General features: G+C 41.0%; 1 protein-coding gene across 2 annotated transcripts; it reads left to right on the top strand.

Annotated features, from left to right (window-relative positions):
- The first annotated feature begins 50 nt into the window (after positions 1-50).
- Positions 51-21174, top strand: CEP76 (centrosomal protein 76). Of its 2 annotated transcripts, XM_066625158.1 has the most exons (12): positions 51-230; positions 5613-5768; positions 6234-6315; positions 6794-7018; positions 8922-9107; positions 9861-9958; positions 12944-13072; positions 13967-14158; positions 15848-16014; positions 17796-18129; positions 19901-20118; positions 20666-21174. In XM_066625158.1, exons 1-12 carry the CDS (start codon positions 168-170, stop codon positions 20802-20804), a joined length of 1989 nt encoding a protein of 662 aa, XP_066481255.1. In that variant the 5' UTR covers positions 51-167; the 3' UTR covers positions 20805-21174. The 2 variants fall into 2 exon arrangements, with proteins under 2 accessions (XP_066481255.1, XP_066481256.1); XM_066625159.1 differs by lacking the exon at positions 12944-13072.
- The last annotated feature ends 4001 nt before the right edge of the window (positions 21175-25175 follow it).

The following is a 25175-nucleotide window of genomic DNA, read 5'->3' as shown; positions in this document are numbered from 1 at the left end:
GATTGGCTGGCGGGTGAGCCAATGGCTGCCGTGCGTGGTCTGGGTAGGGGTTCAGGCGGGTGAGCGCGCGGGCGGCGGGCGCGGTGCTCCTCACGCTGGCAGGGTGCTCACTTCAGCTGGCGCCCCGCTAGTGTTGGCTGTCTCGGGAGGCGCTGCCCGGCCCAGCCATGTCTCTGTCGCCCGAGAGGGCCTCCGAGCTGAAGCAGCTCATCCACCAGCAGCTGACCAAGGTGAGGGGGCCCTCAGTGGCACCAGCGGGGGGAGGGGGACCTGCTGCTGCTGCTGCTGCTGCTGCTGCTGCTGCTGCTGCTGGGAGGCTGAGCCTCCCTCAGTTCCAGAGGGTAGACCTGGGCTCCCTCTTGGACTCTTGCTGGGTAACCCTGGGCTCCTGGCTGAGCTGGTGGCCTCCATGGCCGTTTACCAGTGGGGTAGGCCTGGACTCCCATTCCAGCTCAGCTTTGTCAGTCATCACTACCCCTCCCAGTGGGTGTTCCCGGCTCCTGACTGTGCTCCCCACCAGTGTGACAATTGGGGGGCCATGCACCCAGGGGTCCCCAGATCTGCCCATGCTTTCACGTGACCTCGGGGTCCACAAGTTGCTTGAAGGTGCAGTGCCCCAGGCCCCCCCCCCGGGGCTGTGCTTGCAGTTCCAGCAGAGCAATCCTACATGTGTTTTCTTGGAAGTATGGCCCACTGTGTACAGTGGACCACAGGCATCACTATAAGCCCAAGCTCTTGGGGTAGTCACATGATGATGTCACATGACAATGTGATGTCACTTCCGGGTTCTCCCCTGAGATGAAGGTGCTGGCAGCTTTAAGAACATAAGAACAGCCCCACTGGATCAGGCCATAGGCCCATCTAGTCCAGCTTCCTGTATCTCACAGTGGCCCACCAAATGCCCCAGGGAGCACACCAGATAACAAGAGACCTGCCTCCTGGTGCCCTCCCTTACATCTGGCATTCTGACATAGCCCATTTCTGAAATCAGGAGGTTGCACATACCCTGTTCTTTCTGCTGTGTTCCTTCTCCTTGTCTCCACAGAACAAAGAATGGGGGCACTAAGCCGCCAGCACCTCCTTCTCAGGGGAGAACCCAGAAGCAACTTCCTTGCTTGTTGCACCCCTCCCCCCAAGCAGGTGACCCTCTGGTTCCATCCTAGTTACACCTCAGAATAGAATTTACATGGCTAAATGTGTATAGGATTACAGCCTAACTCTACTTTGCCATGAGACTGGTCCCAGTACCTTTAGGCTGCAATCCTAACCACGCTTTCCTGAGAGAAAGTCCCACTGAGCAAAATAGGACTTCCTTCTGAGTAGACCTGGTTAGGATTGAGCCCTTAGTCACCTAGCCCTAACAAATTCCTGTCCTCATGTTGTGGACAAATTAAAGCCCGCTAAATGTTCATTTGTTTGACCATATGAAATAATCAATGTCAGCAGTACAGAGATTCATGGGCTTCTTTCTTCCGCAAAGAAAGAAGGGTTCCACTAAATCCAGGAGAGTGCCCGCATGGCTAACCAGCCAAGTTAGAGAGGCTGTGAAGGGCAAGGAAGCTTCCTTCCGTAAATGGAAGTCTTGCCCTAATGAAGAGAATAAAAAGGAACATAAACTGTGGCAAAAGAAATGTAAGAAGGTGATAGGGGAGGCCAAGCGAGACTATGAGGAACGCATGGCCAGCAACATTAAGGGGAATAATAAAAGCTTCTTCAAATATGTTAGAAGCAGGAAACCCGCCAGAGAAGCGGTTGGCCCTCTGGATGGTGAGGGAGGGAAAGGGGAGATAAAAGGAGACTTAGAGATGGCAGAGAAGTTAAACGAGTTCTTTGCATCTGTCTTCACGGCAGAAGACCTCGGGCAGATACCGCTGCCCGAACGGCCCCTCCTAACCGAGGAGTTAAGTCAGATAGAGGTTAAAAGAGAAGATGTTTCAGACCTCATTGATAAATTAAAGATCAATAAGTCACCGGGCCCTGATGGCATACACCCAAGGGTTATTAAGGAATTGAAGAATGAAGTTGCAGATCTCTTGACTAAGGTATGCAACTTGTCCCTCAAAACAGCCACAGTACCAGAAGATTGGAGGATAGCAAATGTCACGCCTATTTTTAAAAAGGGAAAGAGGGGGGACCCGGGAAACTATAGGCCGGTCAGCCTAACATCCATACCGGGTAAGATGGTGGAATGCCTCATCAAAGATAGGATCTCAAAACACATAGATGAACAGGCCTTGCTGAGGGAGAGTCAGCATGGCTTCTGTAAGGGTAAGTCTTGCCTCACGAACCTTATAGAATTCTTTGAAAAGGTCAACAGGCATGTGGATGCGGGAGAACCCGTGGACATTATATATCTGGACTTTCAGAAGGCATTTGACACGGTCCCTCACCAAAGGCTACTGAAAAAACTCCACAGTCAGGGAATTAGAGGACAGGTCCTCTCGTGGATTGAGAACTGGTTGGAGGCCAGGAAGCAGAGAGTGGGTGTCAATGGGCAATTTTCACAATGGAGAGAGATGAAAAGCGGTGTGCCCCAAGGATCTGTCCTGGGACCGGTGCTTTTCAACCTCTTCATAAATGACCTGGAGACAGGGTTGAGCAGTGAAGTGGCTAAGTTTGCAGACGACACCAAACTTTTCCGAGTGGTAAAGACCAGAAGTGATTGTGAGGAGCTCCAGAAGGATCTCTCCAGACTGGCAGAATGGGCAGCAAAATGGCAGATGCGCTTCAATGTCAGTAAGTGTAAAGTCATGCACATTGGGGCAAAAAATCAAAACTTTAGATATAGGCTGATGGGTTCTGAGCTGTCTGTGACAGATCAGGAGAGAGATCTTGGGGTGGTGGTGGACAGGTCGATGAAAGTGTCGACCCAATGTGCGGCGGCAGTGAAGAAGGCCAATTCTATGCTTGGGATCATTAGGAAGGGTATTGAGAACAAAACGGCTAATATTATAATGCCGTTGTACAAATCGATGGTAAGGCCACACCTGGAGTATTGTGTCCAGTTCTGGTCGCCGCATCTCAAAAAAGACATAGTGGAAATGGAAAAGGTGCAAAAGAGAGCGACTAAGCTGATTACGGGGCTGGGGCACCTTCCTTATGAGGAAAGGCTACGGCGTTTGGGCCTCTTCAGCCTAGAAAAGAGACGCTTGAGGGGGGACATGATTGAGACATACAAAATTATGCAGGGGATGGACAGAGTGGATAGGGAGATGCTCTTTACACTCTCACATAATACCAGAACCAGGGGACATCCACTAAAATTGAGTGTTGGGCGGGTTAGGACAGACAAAAGAAAATATTTCTTTACTCAGCGTGTGGTCAGTCTGTGGAACTCCTTGCCACAGGATGTGGTGCTGGCGTCTAGCCTAGACGCCTTTAAAAGGGGATTGGACGAGTTTCTGGAGGAAAAATCCATTATGGGGTACAAGCCATGATGTGTATGCGCAACCTCCTGATTTTAGGAATGGGTTAAGTCAGAATGCCAGATGTAGGGGAGAGCACCAGGACGAGGTCTCTTGTTATCTGGTGTGCTCCCTGGGGCATTTGGTGGGCCGCTGTGAGATACAGGAAGCTGGACTAGATGGGCCTATGGCCTGATCCAGTGGGGCTGTTCTTATGTTCTTATGTTCTTATGTTCTTTATTATTGTTCTTTATTACTGTTGCACATTTCAACAATAGAGCAGACTGAGGGCCCAATCCTATCCAATTTTGCAGCACAGGTGCAGTCGCAATGCAGCCCCAAGGTAAGGGAACAAATGTTTCCATACCTTAAGGACGCCTCTGTGACTGCTGCCCCACCACAAGATGCAGTGCATACCCCATTGGCACAGCTTCACAGGCACTGAAAAATTGGATAGGATTGGGCCCTGAATTAAGTCAGGACCATCTTATGCTTCATTTTACAGTTAATAAATACAATTAAGCAGGATATTGCAGCAAAACAAAACAGCATCTAGACATAGAACAAACACCCGTACCTTATTGCAGGGGTCTCTAAACCTTCTAACTGAAGGGCCGTATTAAATATCTGGCACAGTGTAGAGGGCCAGAAAAAAAAATTAAAGATAAAATTTAAATAAATACATTAGAGATGGAACTTTGATGAATAAATGAATGAATGGGCTCAAATGTCCAGGATTTCTCCAAGCACCAACACCACCCAAGAAATGAAGCATACACTTAAATGGACCCCCATTCCCCCTCCCCACACCTCTGGTTGTGTTTGGTCAGCTGGGCCAGAGGCTCTCAGGGGATCAGAGGCTGGCCGCGGGCCAGATAGAGGCTCCACGGGCCACATCTGGCCCCCAGGCCGGGGTTTGGAGACCCCTGCCTTATTGTAAGCTTATCTCTAGAAACATTCTACTGTGAGACCAATGCCCTTGTACTTTCTCATAGAATTTTTATGGTTCATACACTTAGCAGAACATGCTAAAAATTACATGTACCAGGATTTATTAAGGGCTTAATTACTTTTCTGTCACTCTTTCTGCAAATAGCTTATTTTCAGATAAGGAAAAATTCACACAATAAGCACATTTGGTGGCTGAGTTGCAGTTGTTTACTACTTGTACTATGGTTAGGTTGTTATTTTTGTGGGGGGGGGGGTTAAAAAGTCATAAAAGCACCACCATTTTGGTGTTTAAGTTATTTTCCAGAAATTAAAATAGATTACTTTTCCAGTTAGGAATAACACGGTGGCTACATCTGCTGACACTAAATCACCTACCTAGTATTAAAGTGTTGAAAATTAATTAAAATGAGAACTTGGAATAAAAGCACAGAAAGCAAAATCTCCAAAAAAAAAACCACCATTTTCAAACATCCCAAACTATGGTAAAAGGGGGTTATAGGTAAACTGTCACACTTGCTTTATGTCTGAGTGAAACAGTGTTAATAAGGTGCATTCTAAAGTAGTGGTGCTGGTTTATATCCAGGAAAATATACTTCGAGTGTTTTGTTCTATGTGGTATTTTTCTAAAGTGTGTACCAGACACACAAAGGCTTTACTCCTATACACATTTACTTGAGAATTCAGTTAGACTTGCTTCCTTTTAGTTCTACATGGGGATGGAATTTAGCAGCCCAATCCTAGTTTTCTCCCCTACTGGCATAACTAGCATTGTGCTGTTTACAGTAGTTGTAGAACAGCTGATACACTCAGCATGCCCACTGACAGGGAGGCCGGAGCAACCTGGAGACCTGCCACAGCAGGTAAACCTGCACAGGGGGTTGAAGGGAGGCAGTGGGCGAATGGAATGGGTTGGGGGGGGTGGAACTTGATGGAGATTGATAGAATGGGGCAGTGATTGGGCGGCGAAGAAGGCAGATCCAGTCCAAGAGGGAAGCAGGATTGGCAGCGGTGGCCCACACCAAATCCTGACTCCCTACCTAAGCCTGATCTGCTTTCCTGGATCAACACAGACTTGCACCAGCAATCAAGCCCTGTTGACCTGTAGCTGCTTCTGGGCCTCACCCAGGGTCAAGGGAACAAATACCCCCTTACCCGAGGAGACCTCCAGCTTCTGTAAATCACCTACTTAAAACTTGAACAGAATGTAATTCAGGACATGCATCTTTCCAACATTTTAACAAAAATATTTCTGTACAGATGGATGTTCACAGTAGGATCCGAGAAGTTCTTGCTGAAACCATACGTGAAGAACTGGCACCTCAGCACCAACAGTTATCTGAAGAAGATTTGATGAAAGCCCTAGTTCGGCGAGGAATAATTGATGATGTTATGAAAGAACTTCACTTCATAACAGTGAGTATAGTTTGAAGTAATAAACTTCTGATGTGATAAAATATTCATGGCATAATGTGGGTATAGCTAGCTTTTCATAAAATCATCTTTGATGCAAAAATAATTTCCAAGGCTATAAATTGTGAGCGTATTAAGTAACAGAAATCAATTCATTTCAGACATTTTTCATTAACTTACTTTTAGAATAATTACTCTTTAGAGTGTCTCTGAGGTATAGAAGCTCTGTGGCCACTTTATACGTTTTAACTACATTTTTTTTGACAGAATAATGTAGTATCTACAAATAAGTGGTGTTAAATCATGTTGATATAACAAATGGAAAAGCTCCTAACTGGATATGTCCTGTCTGGGTCTCCATATGTGAAGTGTCCCTTGTAGGGATACCATAATATGGTAGGAAACTGAATTCCATAAAGATGGATTTTCAGAGTGTGGGTTTTTCATTCTCTTTTAATCTAATCCTAGAATGTGAATGGTGAAGAAATGACTTCAACTCCAAAACTGTCTACACATTTTGTTGACAAACAACCAGCGGTGTTGAAAAAAAGTACGTTTTTTTTACATTTGTTCTGATTTGAACTCTTTTTCAATATATTCTAAAGTTGATAGTACTATAAAACTCTTTTTATAATTAAGGTAATTTTTTATTGTATGAAGTCCATGGGTGTCCCAATAGCTTACCTCTCTGTTTTGTGTATTCTTCTGTTGACAATGCTGATGTTTGTTCAGATATACAGATGTGAAGTACATTCCTTATAAAGTTGGTCTTAAGAGGTGGTCTTGTAATAAATGTTTCCTGTTTAACAAAATGCAAATACAATTTTTTTTTTGCTGTACAGATTTGTGAGAATTTAATTGGAATAGCCTTCTAAATATTTGCTTTGAATAAATGTTAGGTAAACATTTTTTAAAGTGTACTTATTCAGTATTTGAGCATGTTCCTTTTTGTATGTTTACAAGATTTTATGTTAAATGCAGTCTACATGTCATTTTGTAATGTTTCTTATATTTGTCACACTTTATAGCTAATATCGACCCAATGCGAAGATATCTTTACCTTCAAGTTTTGAGTGGAAAAGCTTTTCTGGAACACCTGCAGGAACCTGAACCTTTACCTGGTCAAACTTGTTCCACTTTCACTCTCTGCTTACATTTTCGAAATCAACGTTTTCGCTCTAAACCTGTCCCATGCGCCTGTGAACCAGATTTTAATGATGGTTTTCTGCTTGAAATATACAAGGATAGTCTAGGTAAGGAAGTGTGGGCTTTAAAAATGAGTGATATGCTGGGTTCCTCTTCAGGGATATGCACTGTTCAGTTCTTTTTCTAATTGGTAATATAGTAGTCCCTAAAATATTTAACCTGCAGAATTTTAAGGAGAGGTCTTAAAGACTTTCATAGTTCATTTTCAACAATCAAAATTGACTGGTTTCCTGATTGTGTGTTTTACAAATCTGTTATCCTGGCCTTGGGGGGGGGGCACATAATGACGCAAAATGTCTATGCATGGTGGTTCCAAACTACCCTTTATTTGCAGAACTGAGAGAGTTTGCATCAAGGCTTCAAGTTGCTTATCTTGTCACCTATTGCATCTGAGAGTGCACATGTTCTTTCACTGCTTTCTCCAGTTTGCTTGAGCAGGCATGTGGGAATGGTGTTTGCTGTTAGTGGAACAGAAAATAATAATTGCAAATGCCAGGAAGAACCATGTGTGATTCTGTCAACCTGTCATTATGGAATTAATGTGCTTTTATAGAAGTTTTTTTTTACTCTTCTGTTTCAGCCCTGTTCTGATTTTTTTAGATCTTTGCCACAGTGCAATGATAGTTATGCATATCGCAGCTGGCTGTATATGTATAGCAATGTCTGAGGTTTCTGTGAGGTCAGCTGTTGAAGAGGTGGTTGGAGTGGTATCTCAGAAAAGAGTAAGTTTAGAAGCAGATGTGAATTCAAGTTGAGGAATGCTGTTGGATGTCAACATTGGTTCCTAAAGTGGTTATTGGGTCACTTACATTCAAAATATCATTAGTGGTAGGCTTGAGGGTCATCTGGAATCCCTTCATTTTTTAAATTTAAATTTATTCCAGCTTTAAAAAAAAGTGATCAACATTCTCTGCTCCAAATATCTTCCCCACTCAGTTCCCTAACCTAACATTGAAATCCCATTGTGGAGGAGAAAGAAGCAAAACACTGAGGGAGGACAGGATAAGGAAACAAAAAGGAAGAAAATAATTTAGAATTCCTTCTTGGAAACCATTCATGGATGCTGCTGCACTATCTTCTTGGACTCCACTGCACTTAAGGGGCAAATGAGACATGAAAATGGGTAGAAAAAAGTCTGATGTTTGAAGTGCAGGCAGGCTCGGGGTAGGTAGTGGAGGGTCCTGGGGCAAAGCTTTGCACTAGACTCTTCAGAGTGTCTTCTGCTCCCATTGGGCGTGCATGTGTGTGTATGTGTGTATTGCCCTCAGTGGGGAGGGTGCACTCTTTAGAAGAAAGTTTCCACCCAGATTCATCTTTTGATACTAAGTGGAAAAAGCACTTTTATCTATTCTTCCCTCACCATTCAGCTAAGCAAGTTATGCTGTCGCTATTTCTTTTGACCACCATCTGCAAATAAGTTTTTTTTAGCAAGCTGTTTTGCAGATGGGAGAGGGCAAAAGAATGGAACAATGCACTTGATGTAACATTCTTCCACAGCAATATTTTTTGGAAACAGCATAAAGGTGGGTACTGGGAGATTTTGAGGGTTGGTCTGGTAGGGATTCATGAGCCATTTGCCACTTCCTAACTTAGCTGACCACTTCCTAACTTAGCCACTCATGAGTGGGTGGGGAAGGCTGCAATTTTGTGTGAAAAAAACAAGAAGGGAGGATTTAGGGTGCTTAGCTGTTTCCTGTCCTGCTGCTGTTCTGTTCAAAATCTCCAGCCTCCATACCAGCTACTTTTCCTGAATAGCATTATGTTTGGACCATATTAGCTTGTTCCAATAGTGCTCCTTGGGTACAAGAGCCAGCGTAATAGCTTTTCACATTATGAATAGGTACTGATAACCTTGTTTTGACCGATATTGCAAATGTGAAACAGCAATATTATTGGGAACACTTTTCACTAGAATGTTTTCTAAACTTTGTTTTGATGTACCATTGGCAGGTGAGGGAAGTAAAATGGCGGATGCCACCACTATGCTGTCTATCTGTGATCCTGTACATATTGTTTTGATAAAAACGGACACATCTGGGGAGATCACATTAGTAGCATCCTATTTCTTAGAGTGGCGGTCTGTTCTAAGTGCAGAGAACAGGATCACAAATGTAGCTGTTGAACTCCTGGGTGTAGGTAAGTTATGTTATATGAGTCTATAACAGTGGGGCAAATACTGTTGTTGACTAATGTGGCCACAGTGACTACATTCTGGTTCTGGTTTGTGAGCAACTTATGATTTCTGCAAACCACACATCTCTCTATTTTGACAATCAGAATCAGAAAACAGATTTTCTTACAAATGAACAATAATGTCTGATTTCCTTCTCTTGTGCAAAGTAGGGGGGAGTATTTAAATCTGAGACTTGCATGTGGTTGTGCTTGAATGCAACCAATGAGCAAGTCTTGGAAAGGAGACTGGAGTAATAAGGATTCAAATTTGTTTTATGAAAGTAGATTCCCAAACACTTTTGCTTCATTATATCTCTCGGGTTTACTTGCATGAGAGAGACTAGAATGACACCCCATGGTACAACTTCAAAGCTTCTGTTTTCTTCCTTGATCTTGTTTTTTTCACAGTAAATTAGAAAGAAATAAGCTTATGCCAATTTTCCCCTTTTTTCTTCAGTCTGACTTGTGTCTTTCTCTTTCCCCAAACCCGCTGATAATAGTTTCTAGTAGTCCTGATTGATGTGGTATGATTTTAACTACTGCTTTGAAGAACTATTTCGCATGCTCCAAAAGGAGTTTACAACCTTGATGATACCCCATAAGTTTTGTTAAATATTTAAGAAGGTGTTTTCTTCTAAAGTTCTGTCTTACCTATTATCTACATTACCTAATAAAACATACTTGTTTTCTGATCAAGCTATATATTTTGGTCCAAAGGTACAGAATCAAAGGTTTCAGTTGGAGTACTTAACATCAGACTTGAATTGTACCCAAAACTAAATAAGATACTTTCTCAGGAAATAGTTAATACTCAAGTAAGTCTTATTTTCTATATGTACTCCTTTAAGTGTTACCGTCTAAAGCAGAGGTTCCCAAATTTTTTAGACTGGTGATTCCCTTGACCTACTGAGCCATTGACCATGGTTCCCCATTATGGCTGCTATCCTGTATATTGTATAGGTGGCGGTTTTTTTGTGAGGATTCCATGGCTCCAGGGACCACTGAGCTAAAGAATGCAATTTAGATTGATTTAATATTATTACAAAAAGCGGGAGTTTGAAATATGTTTCTTATTGCAATCTGATATGATTGTTCTGCTGCAACACTGTTGCTGCCCTTCTTTCTAATCAAGACTGAGGTCATGTTACAATGAATGTGAAATGTAACATAAGAAGAAATTATTATGGTTTATGCATGGTACTGTTTGGAAAGCTAGAGAACAAACTTGATCAGTTTTGTTCCTCTTTCCCCTTCCCATTCTTTTTTGTATTAAAATACCATTTGATCCTTCTGTGAGGATCTGAATTATTGTGAATGATTGGCAAACTACCCATCAAGACAGCTCCACTTCTTGCACTGCTGAAACATGCCAGTGTATCATCTCTGTCTTCCTATGCGTCTAATCCTCTTGCTTCTCAGCATTACCACTTTAAACCCTAGGTTGTGTTATCCATGTGGATGGGAAGGAGGCATCTTCCTTTCTTTTTGGTTAATGAACTCTGCTCTCCAGGTCTTTGTAGGAAATAACAAAGAAATGTCCTGGACAGGTAATGTCCTGTTCTTGTACTACTTGTTTTCAACCATCTAGACCAGGGGTGTCCAAATCTTTTGGCAGAAGGGCCACATAATCTCTCTGCCACAATCAACAAAAATTGATTTACATTTCAAATTTGAATAAATTTACATAAATGAATATATTAGAGATGGAACTTGTCATAGAGAGGATGTGGTCCTCCTGCACACCCCTGCAGTTTGCACACCCCTGATCTAGACCATTGGTTCTCAGTTGTTCTAGCACAGGAACCCATGTTTTAGAATGACAGTCTGTTGGGATCCCTTGGAGTGATGTCATGGCCGGAAGTGACATTATCAAGCAGAAAATTTTTAACATCCCTACTGACTAAATCAAATCAAATTTATTAAGATTTACAATAAGTTAAAAAAATTATTTAAAATAAAGGATATCCTTCCTAACCCTCCCAAGCAGTTGCTAATCCATTTTTAAAAAATTCCCCCAACATCCTAAAGGCTGCAGTCCTAACCACACTTACCCCAAGTAAGCCCCATTGACTATCATTGTAAAAGCATGTACATGGTAGCCTGTTAGAAGTGCAGATCTGTAACGTTTCCCCAAATGCAGTCACATACCATGGTAGCATCAAGTCTAATACGTTAAAAATAAAATCACATTAGAATGAACGGGACTCGTCTGAAATTGGGTCATGACCCACCTAGTGGTCCCAACCTACAATTTGAGAAACACTGGTATAGAATATCACAAAAGGGCACTCTTCTTCATCTGCTTTTACATGTATCCACTGGTTTTGTTGGCTGTGCAGTCAGAATCCCGTTTTGGGCAGCCTGTAAGCTGCAGTACCAGCAAGTCCTCCAGATCATAGCAATACCTTTTTCTGTGTCTTCTCTACTCCCCCCCCCATCTGTTATTTTAATATGAGATAAGGGTTGCATGAAAGTTTGGAAAAGGATTTTCTCCCAGGTTAAATTGAGTAGAGAATTTAGAGTATTCTGCCTTAAACTCCTTTCTATCATGGCTTTTAGGGGTCTCTTGGAATGTATTTTTTCAGATGCACTTAAGTTTTCTTATCGTTTTGTGGCACATTGGGTACATTACTGTCAGTGAGCTTGATGCATGAAGTAATTTGCATTGATGTAGCGCTGAACTTTTTACTACTGGACCTTTTTGTCCCTCCTGGCCTTCTATTTTTATGAACAATGTTCATAAAACATATAGTGTAGTGTAGTACTTCCAGTTAAATCTACCTTTTCCCTTAAAACAGGGGTGTCAAAATCCCAGCCCTGGGGCACTTGTGGCCCTCAAGGACTCCCAATCCAGCCCTCAGGGATCCCCCAGTCTCCAATGAGTCTCTGGCCCTCTGGAGACTTGCTGGAGCCCACGCTGGTCTGATGCAACTGCTCTCAGCGTGACGGCCAACTGTTCGACCTCTTGCGTGAGCTGTGGGACGAGGGCTCCCTCCACTGTTTGCTGTATCACATCTGTGATGCAGTAGCAGCAGCAAAGGAAAGGCTGCTGAGCTATTCTATTGCAAGGCTATTTTATAGGCCTTGAGCTATTGCAAGACATTATTATTATTATTATTATTATTATTTATATACCGCTTTTCAACAGAATTGAATTTACAGTTCAGGCTTGCCCCATATCAAGTTTTATGAGAAACTACAGCAGAATTGAAAAAGCTCCTTGGGTTTACCAAATCACTTCAGTATATGTCCTGAAATATTTCCTTTATTTAAACTAGGTCCTCATACTGTATTGGAGTGCACTGCAGAAATTCTTTTCTTGAATTTCATGGGGAACTACCGGTAGTTTGGCAGTTGCAAATACAGACTTGGAATGGGAGGGTGGGGGAGATTCACAAGTCTTACTGGGTACATGATACTAATTTCTCAGTCCTTAGTGTACTGCTGGCAATGTCAGGTTGGCACAAATTGTGGTACTGAAGTGATGTCTGTCGCCCACTCTCCTCATCAGTTCTGGCATAGCAAGTCGATGAATCTTACTGTTAGCATCTCTTAACTTTAATTTTCCAGCCATAATTGTGCTTTAATAACATAGATACCTTACAGATGTTTATTACATCTGTTCTACTGTATTTTTAACTCAGCTTTAAAATTATTCAGGCAAGACACGCATGTAATCTTAATATTTTCTGTGTTACCTGAGTGACCGAATCTGTTTAGCTGCAATGTAGGGTGGCAAATACTGTCTAACTGAAATGTATGAAGAACAAAAAATAGCAGATGTTGTCTTTGAATTGCAGCTTGCTTTAGAACGCCAAAAAACAGCAGAAAAAGAGCGTTTGTTTCTTGTGTATGCTAAGCAGTGGTGGAGGGAATACTTGCAGATCAGGACTTCACACAACACAAGGCTAGTGAAAATTTTTGCACAGGTAAACTTAATATTTTTGGGTTTCATATTGAAGACACAATTTGAGGAGCAAAGGCCACAGCTGTGATAAACTGAGAAGAAACAGACTGTCGGAGCAAGTAGTGTACTCTTCTTCCCATGCTGTTCAGTTGAGCTTACTCCTAGGAAAGTGTATATAAGATTGCAGTCTTACAGCCCAATCCTATCCAGTTTTCCAGTGCCAGTGCTGCTGTGCCTATTGGGTATACACTGCTTCCTATGGTGGGGCAGCAATCACAGAGGCCCCCTTAAAGTATGGGAACATTTGTTCCGCTACCCCAGAGCTGCATTGTGGTTGCACTGGTGCTGGAAAGTTGGATAGGATTGGGCTGTTAGGCTGAGGTCCTAAACACATTTAGCGGAAAGTAAGGTCCATTGAATTAAATGAGGCTTACATTTGAGTATATTTGCATAAGATTCCACTGTAAATTACATAGTATATAACTTACTTTAATAGAGAAATGCAGCTTCTCTGGTCACATACGTGATTTTACTGAAACATTGTGGCATAAGCATAGTTTAGCAAGCGATAACTACCCATTCCTTGACATTTTTGTCCTTTTTAATAAAAAAAAATCCTTTCAATGATTTGGTTTGGTTTTGTTGATTAATAGAAGGAGCCTTGAAATGAAATATGTTGTTGTATTAACGTATGCCATCTAGCTTATGAAATATCAGTTTCTGTGGCCACATAATTATACTTTTCCAGATGCTAAGAAGCCATAGACCATTTTCACTCGGGGCATAGATGGGATAAGAGATTCTAGATGGCTCAGCCCATTTCTGATAGCAGCTATTTCTGTAATGGATAAAAAAGAACATTGCTTTCTATTGGACTTCATTTATTCACTTGTTTCAATTTTTTTTAAATCTTCAGGATGAGAATGGGATAAACAGACCAGTATGTTCATATATCAGACCACTTCGAGCAGGTCGACTTCTAGACACACCCAGGCAAGCTGCAAGATTTGTTAGTGTGCTTGGTTATGAAAGAGCCCATATGATTGGTGGAGGAGGTGGTAAACAAGAACAGTGGTGTACTCTTCTAGCTTTTCTGTGTCGAAATAAGGTATTGGCTTAGTAGGACATGCTATTGTTAAGACAGCATGTTAGTTAAAATGATAAATAGTTCTGTATTCAGAACTGTTAATTCTTGTATATTTCACACTCATGGTTTGAAACTATTTAAGGTGATAGCTTGAATCCAAAAATCCTGAGTGCAAGCGAAAGAACTTCAACATGTACCCTATAAGGCATTAAAAACATCACTTCTGGTTTTTCAGAAAAACTGGTTTTTTCACTGTGTGTTTTTTTTTTACTATAATTGTCATTTTGCCCCACAGAGGTCGTGGGTGGATGCACGCAGCCTCTGCCAGGTTCAGAAGACCCTCCAGAAGCACTTCTGGAGGGAGGCATTCCCTGGTATCCATGGTTTCACTTAACAGAACAGAACCCCCATAGATACTGGGGCATGCCTGTACCAGGTTTATTGTGATATAAACTTGAATCACAGGGTAGATCAGACTAACACCAGGCTGTCTTCGAAATTTTCACAAGTTGCAAGTCTCACTGTATACTGTAGCTTCTGTCTTGCCACCTTGTAGTGCCTAACTGGAAGTACGCATGGTCAGGGTAAAAATGATGCCTTGGCATATAAGCTGTCCCACACTCGTGCAAGAGTGGGGCAGAAGTAAACATCAACAAGAGGAGGAAACTCTGCAACAGCCCCAGTGGTGGTGACAGCAGCTTCTGTGGCAGCCTTGGTGGTGATAGGGAATGTATCTTCCTACTTAATTGGAGGAGGAGGGAACTGTTTCAGCTTATCACCAGGAGGAGCAGGCAAGGGTTACTGGTGCTGTGTGAGCAGCAGCTAAACCAGGCCTGTGCCCTTTTGAGGCAAAAGGGAAGGCAAATCTGGGTCCCACAAACAGCAGTTTCATTTGTTTATTTATTTACTCTATTTCTATCCTGACTTTCTCTCCTAAGGGACCCAAGGAGGCATATAACAATAACTAGAAATACAAAAACACAAAAAACAAAAACATTAAAACCCTTCACAATAAATAACATTAAAAACAGCAATCAGACATTAATACTATATAAAATTGCTGTTGTTGCTCTTTTTAAAACCCCAACTCTGTGTAAAAAAACAACAAAAAACCAAATGTTAAAAGGATGTTTTAAAAAGATGTTTAAAAGGCCAAGAACTCAGGAGGCTTGTCTGAAAAGGTGTCTTTTCAGAAAAGTTTCCAGGGAGGGAATAGTTCGTAAATCAAGGGGGAGGGAGTTCCATAATGTTGGTACCACTACTATGGCACCACCATTTATATGCATTTCTTCATATGCATTTATAGTGACATCTGAAATCTTGAAGAAAAACTGCTGGAGTGATCCAGTATCCTCAAACCCTTTTTATATAGCTTGTTCAAACTACAGATTTAGTTTCCAAAATATTGCTTGTACTGAGTTTCGTGCATTTCCCTATAATGCTAGATAAGAGCAGTATAGATTATACTTCTATATAACATAATCTCCATAACTTCTGATATTGCATATAGCCACTACTGTATATATTCCATAGCAATTACATGAACATAACATTTAGGCCACTAATTTCAAACAAGGAATTTTGATTTTTTTTTTGTTTCTAAAAAGATCTTTAAATGTGAGGTTCTTGATGCCATTGCTGATGAAATCTTCGCTAGATGTCAGTTTACTTATTTACTTAGGTTCATACATTTAATATATCCCTGTTCAGGGTGACTGTGAAGATCATGCTAACCTTTTGTGCAGTCTTCTACTGGGATTTGGCCTGGAAGCTTTTGTATGTGTAGGAACAAAAGCTAAAGGAGCTCCTCATACATGGGTAATGACCCATGGGATTGATGGAACAATCATTTTCTGGGAGAGTTTGACAGGGCATAGGTAAGTAAACAGATGTAATTGCAGTCAACATTCTTTCTGTGTTTCACTGGAGACACTGAAATAGCCATTTTTATATAAACTCTGTTATGCCTAATGTTCCATAATTTGTGTTGCTTAATTTGGATGGCATATTCTTTGTTCTTTGAGTGTTGCTCACCATATTGAAATGCTGTTTGTCTAAAATATGCCTGACAGCCCACGCATATGGCCTCATTAAGTTGGCTTCTACTGTGCTACTACCTGAGCCAGGAAAAGGTTGTCTGTAATCTGTGTCTGTAATCCGTTCAGCAACACACTGCACCACTAACTGCCCCCAAATCTTTGCAACTATGCAGATCTTGCAATGACGGTTTTTCCCATAGTATGCTTTTCTAAAAAACTATATCAAAAGCACCTCCCAAGCTGCAGTGTCACGAGTCAGCAGTGTGATGCGGCTGCAAAGAAGGCGAATGCAATTTTAGCCTGCATTAGTGGAACTGTAGCTGAGAAGTTGTGGTTCCACTTTACTCTGCATTGGTCAGACCTCACCTGGAGTACTGTGTCCAGTTCTGGAAACCTCACTTTAAGAAAGATGCAGCCAAACTGGAGCGGGTTCAGAGAAAAGTGACGAGGATGATCAGAGGGCTGGAGAACAAACCATACAAGAAAAGGTTGCAGGAATTTTGTATGTTTAACCTGGAGAAGAGAAGGCTGAAGAGGATATAATAGCATTCTTCAAAGTGCTGTCATATGGAAGAAGAACAATTTTGTCCTTAACTGCCTATGAGAGTAGAACTAGATCCAATGCATACAAATTGCAAGAAGAGATTCCAACTGGGCATCAGTAAGTGGAACAGGTTGCCAAGGGTGGTGGTGAATTCACCCTCACTGAAGATCTTCAAGTAGAAACTTGACAGGCACCTGCTGGAGATGCTCTAGTAGGATTTCCTACTACAGGCAGGGGGTTGATGACCTTTTAGGCCCCTTTCAACTCCATGTTTCTATGATAATCAGTTACTTTCCTCTTCTCCAGACTATGACCAGGTAGTATTACAGACAGAATAGGAAGCCTTCTCTCTCCAAAGCCTGATAAAGTAGTCCAGTAGGGAAAACAGCCACAATAAGAATCAGAAAGTGTGTTTAAAAACTGTTTTCAGTGCACATTGCTATGCATGGGTTGCTACCCAATGAAAACTGTTTTGGAATAGAAAGTTATAGTGACATGAAGGAATATAGCTGCAAGAGTGAAAACGAAGTATGTAACTTCTGGTTCAGTACTGCATTATGAAATGGAGAACATGAATTTAAATTATGTTCGGCATGTGTACTATTAGCGACTATGTATTAACTACTATGAGGCCTGGAGGCAGCGGTGCTGGTGAGAGTGAATAAAAGAATGCACATTTCAACTGCTTAAGGCATTTCTGCCCAATGTTGCAGCAGGGACCAAATGTGTACATCTGTGGGCCAGGCAAAAATGGGTTAACAATGATTGAGCAGTAAATAGGGGCTTCTGCTTTTACTGTAGTTTGGGGGTTGGCTATTAATCAGATGCCTATAGGCTACTTTCAAATTCAGTGGCAGTCTGTCTCTGAATACTAGTTGCAGGGAAGCAACAATGAGCGAGTGGTCTGCCTTTCTCTCCTGCTTATGGACTTTTTAAGAAGCAGCTAGTAGGCTATTATGGGGAAGAGAATGCTGGACTAGATTGACATTTTACCTGATTCAGCATGGCATTTCTTATGTTGGCAGTACTGCATTTTACTATATAGAATGAAAATGTAAAATCTGTTAATCTTCAGGTACATCCATAATCCTGTCAAACCTGATGATCCTCCAATTGTTGAGCAGCCGAAGCCACTGTACCCTTATCGAACAATAGGATGCATCTTCAACCATCAAAAGTTTCTGGCAAATTGCCAACCTTCTGATGCTGTAGAAGTCTGTGTTTTCGACCTGTATGATGAATCCAAATGGAAACCAATGAGTGGAGAAGCAATAAAATCTGTATGTTCTCCAGGGGCCACCAGTGCGCTTCCACCTTTTCCTCCTCTCTGTGCTTCCATAATAGATGCTGCAGAAGCAAGTAATGAAGTAGAATTGCAACTGAGAATATTGGTGGCAGAACACAGGAAGGTATCTGTCATTCTTTCTCTGGTTTAGCTTAACTAGCATACGTCTTGGGTTTGTGCCTCTTCATGCATGAGGGAAGAACATCTGCCATTATAAGCTGTGGTTAAAAAAAAATTATGATTTGTTGCAGAGACTAAACCCAACAAATTGTAGTTCATTCTAACCATAGTGAACAAGCCAGAATATTGACCAGAATGATTTGAACTTGGTCAGAATCTATGGTGTCATTGTCAAACTCCTAAATAAAGAACCTCTTTATTTATGTTCCCAACATTTGCCAGTCTAAAGATTTGTTAAGATATACTAATATGATATACTTTTGTTATGCACGATGTTGACTATTGGGTTGTGTTCTAAATATTCTTTTTGCTTGCAAAAGGTGCCTTGTACACTCGGAATCGCTAGCATAAAAATCCGATTGGAATCCTGACTTAGCTTTGTACTTGCACAACATGTTGTGCAGTGTGTGGCACAAGATGTCATACCTAAAATTGTCAGCACCTCACTGTTTAATTTTTTCTGTGTGTACTTGCACATCTGCAAACAGAAAAGTGAAAAATGTCACCATGATTCCGCATATGCTCCTAAGGAGAAAACGTTGACTATAGTAATATGTGGTGAAAAGCTGCCTGTGCATTAAGTTCTCTCAAAGCCTAATCCTATACATGTGTACTCAGTAAGTCCCATTGAAGTCAATGAAATTTGCTTCCAGGGGTGAATAGGATTGCAGCCTTAGTTTCCAAACTTATTGCATGATCACTATTCACACCTCAGGCAAATTCTGATTTAAAGGGACTTCTCTTTGCATGGGGTTTAAAAGTGGTTAGAAGCTAAATGTTGCTTGTTACATCCCGCCCAAGTTGAATCACAACTCTTTCTGTACATATACTATTATGCTTCACAACCTCTAGTGCAGGAAACGAACAATTGGGTTAGTCATCGGAAACTTCAGGATGCATTCAAATTAATTGGTATAATTACCTTAAATTTTCTTAACCGAGATAACATCAATAATATAAAACCTTCTGTGTGAGGAAAGCAGATGTGGTAGCCCTTCCTGGACTATTACCCTTAGGAAGGAACTTGCACGTTCATGTAAACAACTTCCATATGAAAAGCTAGCCTATTTAGGCAGATGATAGTGTATTTTTTTAGTAATTAGAATCCATATGGTTTAATGCTGAGAACTTGAGGGCCAGGAGCTGAGCTTTTGAGGGAAGCAGAGATAATAATTTCAAAGCAATAATCTGACTTCTCCCCTTTTCTCCCCCCCCCCCACTTTTCTTTCTCTCTGGTTTGCTCCTGTTGTAATACATCCTTGTTGATATGAAGGTGAAACATAATGCAAAATTCTTGCCTTCCATTCTGTCACTTTTAAAATTTTTATTTCTTTCTGCCTGGTAACTATATTTAATAAAAATAAACCTAAAGTTATAATGTGGGAGAAAAACTCATTGAAGCTATCCTGTTCAGACTTTACAAAATGGTAGGAACTTTATTCTTTACATATGACCTGCCTTGTTCTTTGGTGTACAGACACACTTATACTAGCAAAGTTAATTTAATTTGCCACTTTAAAAGGTAGAGACTGACGAATTTTAAAATTCTGCTATGTAATAGTGGTATTTTGACTAAAGATGCAGTTTGTAACTGTATTAAGGTAAGTGTGAAGTAACATCTGAATATGATCACACTCCTTTTAACCCATCCAGAATATTTGAGTATTGTAAGTGCATTGACTTAATTATCCTGTGTTCTTTGTTCTATCATATAGGACCTAGGTCTTGCCACAATTTGGGATGATCAGCTATCTTATCTCTTATCACCAGCTTTGGCAGCTTATGAACTTGAACGTATCACAGACATTTCTGTAGGAAATGAAGAATTTCAAGATGCCATCAGGAGAACAGTACCTGATGGTCACACATTCAAAGGATTTCCCATCCATTTTGTGTACAAAAATGCAAGGAGAGCATTTGCTACGTGTCTCCGGTAAGGCTAAGATTTAAACTATTCTGATTTTGAAGTAATACTTTAGAATTGACACATGTTGGTTGTGTAGTTCTTGCCATTTTTGCACCTAGCTCCACATTTAAATTCATTTGTGATACTTAGGGCACAATCCTAACCAGGTCTACTCAGAAGTAAGTCCTATTTTGTTCAATGGGGAAACAACACACACTCTCAGGAAAGTGTGGTTAGGATTGCAGCCTTAGTGTTTTGGGTGAACATGAGTTGGCTATCAGCTCTATGATACAATGTTTTAGCTGTTCCAATATTACTGACAGTAAGAGCAAGAAGAAGTCACGCACATAGTCAAATGTGTGTGACTATCAAACACATAGTCATTACTTCATGCACACTGATACTTGTTAAACATCAAAAATTCTATTTTCAAATATCTGGTAAGAGGAATACTATAGTTATAGCAATTAACCGTTTTTACAGTTACTATCCCCACCATTTTTTCCCATGTAAAAGGCCAAGTACAACAACCAAGCTTCGGTCACTTATTCATGCTTCTGTTTTATTCAATCAGGTCTCCTTTTTGTGAAGACATAGTATGCTGTAGAGGAGATCAAGTGCGACTTGCAGTTCGAGTCAGAGTATTTACATATCCTGAATCTGCATGTGCTGTTTGGATAATGTTTGCTTGCAAATACCGTTGTGTACTCTGACAAGTCACTTTCATTTCTAGTATAAAATCCTTTGTACAAAAATACTACTAGGGTCAGAGCCTTGTGCGTATATAACTGATGACAGCCTTGTATTCTTTCTTCCTGCCTTGAATATGAGTTTCATTGATTTCAGTCAACTTATTTCTGTGTGTGCTCGGGATAATAGGATTGGATTAGAGTGTCTACAACAGGGGGATATACTATTTAAAAATAGTATTAAAACACTTCTAGTACATGGTTGTTTGTCTGGGATAAAGGCTACCATTAAAATCATGTTAGAGAATTGGCTATGGTGCTGTTTTGGAAGATCATGGCAGAAAAATTGTATAAAATGTAATGACTGTATTATAAATTTTATATTTTATTGTAATAAAAGCCTGTTTATAAAGTCTTCCAGAAATTTTAATGATCAATTTTTTATTTTAATAATTCTAGAGTAGAAAAATTCAATATCTTTATAAACGATTTAAATCATAGTGAAATTAAAAAGCTGATAAAGTAAACAGCATTTTGTTAAAACTAAAATTGTGCTTAGAAGAAACCATACATTAGCATACATAAGAGGAGAATTCCCATATTGCCTGATGATATATAATTCACTTGATGTGACTGGTTGCTAAGCAGGCAAGGGAGATACTATCTCTGCTCTCATGGATGCAATTGTGGACAGCTTAAAACTCATTGATTTGTGACTTCGATTTTTAGTTACATGGTAAACAGTTATTTCAGGCACTTTTGATAAGAAACATAGTCATAAAAGTACATTTGCAGTGCTACCCAATGTCTTAAAATAGTACTTATACTAGCTTTAATTTGTGGTACGTAAGAGGGCATGTTTTGGTTCTTTATTGGGATTTGTACTGTGGTTTAACATATGTCCTGTACTTGGTAAATGAACACATGCAACTTTTTAAATTTTAACTTTTCAGAATTGTCATGCTGTATTGCAGTAATAAGGAGTTTCTCTAGAAAAAGAAATGGCACTTTACACAAAACAGATGGCTCTCTGGAATAAACGGTGCTGTACATTATTAGTTTTCAGTGAAAGCATGAAGTATACTTGAAATGGCTTGTGACACTTTGCCCTACCACTGTCACCTACCTGTTTACAACTCTCAAAATGGTTTTGTTAGAAAACTGGTTGTTTAGTAAACAAAACCTATTAGAGTACATCCAAGTATCTTCTTGCAACGTGTTGGAAATAGTGCAAAGCAGATAACGTTTTTGGAGGCACTATTTTGTTACAGATTAAAAACACTACAGTAATGCAGTACTTCCAGCTACATGGGCGAACTGCTCCTTTGTTATTTGAGAGTTATTTGAAACAGCTCTATAGGAGATGATACAAACTGGTGGTATTTGGCCAGAATACACTGCTCTCATTGGCTGTAGTAGCTGTTAAGTAACCTAAGACAAATCATACTGTAGCAAAACAGCACTAAATGAAGCTGCATTGGGGGGGGGGGTGTTGTACTCCATTCATGTAGATTTCATTACCTATAGTTATCAGTGCTGTTAAGCCAGCACAGCATAAGTTTCTGGGTGTAGATGGCCCGCCAGAATTGAATTTGCACTAGATCTAGACTGATATCCATTCCATTCAAAACTATCATTCAGATACAATTAGAAGAAAAAGGATTGTATCCTATGCATAATTATTATTTTAACAGTATCTAATGGTTATATTGATGTGAAGCTATGGTCATTGGATTACTGTCTTAGTTTAAAAGATTTGCCTATGCAAATCTTTTATCTCTCAGATATAGGCATGCTTTGTTACAGTAAGATGCATGTTGAGCTGTGTGTATTTCCTTCTTGGTCTATTTGAATATGTGTCTCATGTGGTGATAATATGATGTCAACTACCTAAGGGGGGAACAATATTTCTTTTTATTCATATAACTGTATTATCTGATAGGGTAGTAAAGAAAATGTGCAACCATCTTCTGATTTCAAAACATGTCCCATGTCACGTTGAAGTTTCAGCTGTGATCCTCTTGCCTTGTAGCACGCCCATGGTGTTGTATCCAACTAGATTTGGGCTAGCATATGCAGGATGAAATGAAAAACCAGGCAGGATGAAAAGACACTAAGTATCATGGAATACAGCCAACCCAGGACATGAAATTGCTTGGCAAGGCAGAACATAAACTATACCTAGTTGTTGTGGGTCTATTCATATTTTTGTTTAGGGGTACAGTACAAGTGTGCAATGTGACAAGTGCCTGCTTGAAGGCACATACTGGCACCCCCACCGCCCTACCCCGTATTGGCAGTGAGCCATTCCAGGCCCCCCCATGGATATGGAAATCATGGGTATGAGGAAAGTATATCCACCCCCCCCCACCCCATGCCCATTAACATTGTTTAGCTCAGCAAGTGCAAAACTCCAGCTCACAGGCTGGATCCAGCACCCACAGCAGTCCTTCCCCCAGGTAAACAGAGCTTACCGTTACAGAGCTTACCCAGGGGCCTCTCTTTGGTGCCACAGAGTGACCCCGACCTTCGCATTGGCCAGCTGTGCATGCCTGGAAATCCTGGCACAAAGCCTGCTAGGGTGACAGATTTTGGAAGCAGCAGGCTAAGATGAAGGTTGGGGTCACTCTATGGCATCGAAGAGAGGGCTCCAGGTGAAACGGTAAGCTCCATCTGCATTGGAGACACCTTTACCTGCATATAGCAGTCTCTACTTCAGAGACAGCTGGTTTAGATGCTTACCAGGGCAAAATGTTTCTTCCTTTTACAAGTAGCTATAAGCACGCAAACTTAGTGTGTGCAGGCAGCCTGAATGCTTGAAATGGTTAGATGAAATGTTAACAGGAAGCAGAAATTCAATTGATAAAAGAACCCAGGATCAGTAGTGACTTTCTATTGAATGCAATCTTTATAGCAAACTGAGGCTGGATAACTTGTGAATTGGTGCTTTTAAAGATGATTACACAGTGACTGTAAATTGAATACTATTTGGAAAATGTACAGGGTACTGATTTCATTGTAATTTTCCTTCTCTCTCTTTTAAGACACAAAATTCTGATGGTGGGAATAGCCTTCATTGCTGTTGCTGTCTTAAGCATAGTCTCAGAGCTAGGTCTTTAAATACTTGGACAATGGAGTTTTAATGTTGGTCAGAAGAGTTTATCTAGAATTAGCACTGGAACTTTTTAAAAGTTCAGTTCTTAGTACTTGACCATGTGACAGGTATAATTATCCAGGCTATGCTTTGAAGAGGGATAGGGTGGTCATCTTTCTCACTGCTGTTGCACTGCTAGTACTATAACCTATTAAGAAATTCCCACATGAATAATACTAAGAAATGAGCTTAGGGTATTATTTAGCCCCAGCCCTGTTGTTGAATAGGTTTATTAGTACATTTTGTAAGGTGTGCTGTTACATGCTTTCAGGAACCTTATTACGAGCAGGCAGGCTAACTGAAGGGAGTAGTGCTTGGAAGTTAGCATGCATATGCCCCTTCCTGCTTTCCCTTTATTGGACCAGCAGCTGAATGGGAGAGAACCTTGGTGGTTTTTACCTGTTGCTACCATATCAGATTACTTACTGGAGAATAGTGGATGTGCCTTCTCTTAACTAGCATCATATGCCACCTAGCAGAAAGCCCAAGAAGCTTTCTTGTGCTTGGATTTCGGGTTGATGTCATGAATTTCTCACTGGAGTCCACTTACCCTCTCCCTCCTATTCCTTTATTTAATATATTTCTGCCTGGCCCACAGGTGTATGCATTTGGTACCTGTTCTGTATATGCAACAGTGGGCAGAAATGGCTTAAACAGTTGCTGCACAGTGAACAGAGCATGGCTACCTGTAGGCTGACTAGCTATTCCCAGCCAGAAGCAGGACTTCAATTCACATTTAGCATGTGGGTGGTTGATAATGGTGTTTCATAAGAACATAAGAACAGCCCCACTGGCTCAGGCCATAGGCCCATCTAGTCCAGCTTCCTGTATCTCACAGCCGCCCACCAAATGCCCCAGGGAGCACACCAGATAACAAGAGACCTCATCCTGGTGCCCTCCCTTGCATCTGGCATTCTGCCATAACCCATTTCTAAAATCATTAGGTTGCGCATACACATCATGGCTTGTACCCCATAATGGATTTTTCCTCCAGAAACTTGTCCAATCCCCTTTTAAAGGCATCCAGGCCAGATGCTGTCACCACATCCTGTGGCAAGGAGTTCCACAGACCGACCACACCCTGAGTAAATAAATATTTTCTTTTGTCGGTCCTAACCCGCCCAACACTCAATTTTAGTGGATGTCCCCTGGTTCTGGTATTATGTGAGAGCGTAAAGAGCATCTCCCTATCCACTCTGTCCATCCCCTGCATAATTTTGTATGTCTCAATCATGTCCCCC

This window comes from Tiliqua scincoides, chromosome 4, assembly GCF_035046505.1.
Source record: "Tiliqua scincoides isolate rTilSci1 chromosome 4, rTilSci1.hap2, whole genome shotgun sequence".
Lineage (NCBI taxonomy): Eukaryota > Metazoa > Chordata > Lepidosauria > Squamata > Scincidae > Tiliqua > Tiliqua scincoides.
The sequence above is the reverse complement of the archived record's forward strand: the minus strand, read 5'-3'. Positions and strand labels throughout refer to the sequence as shown.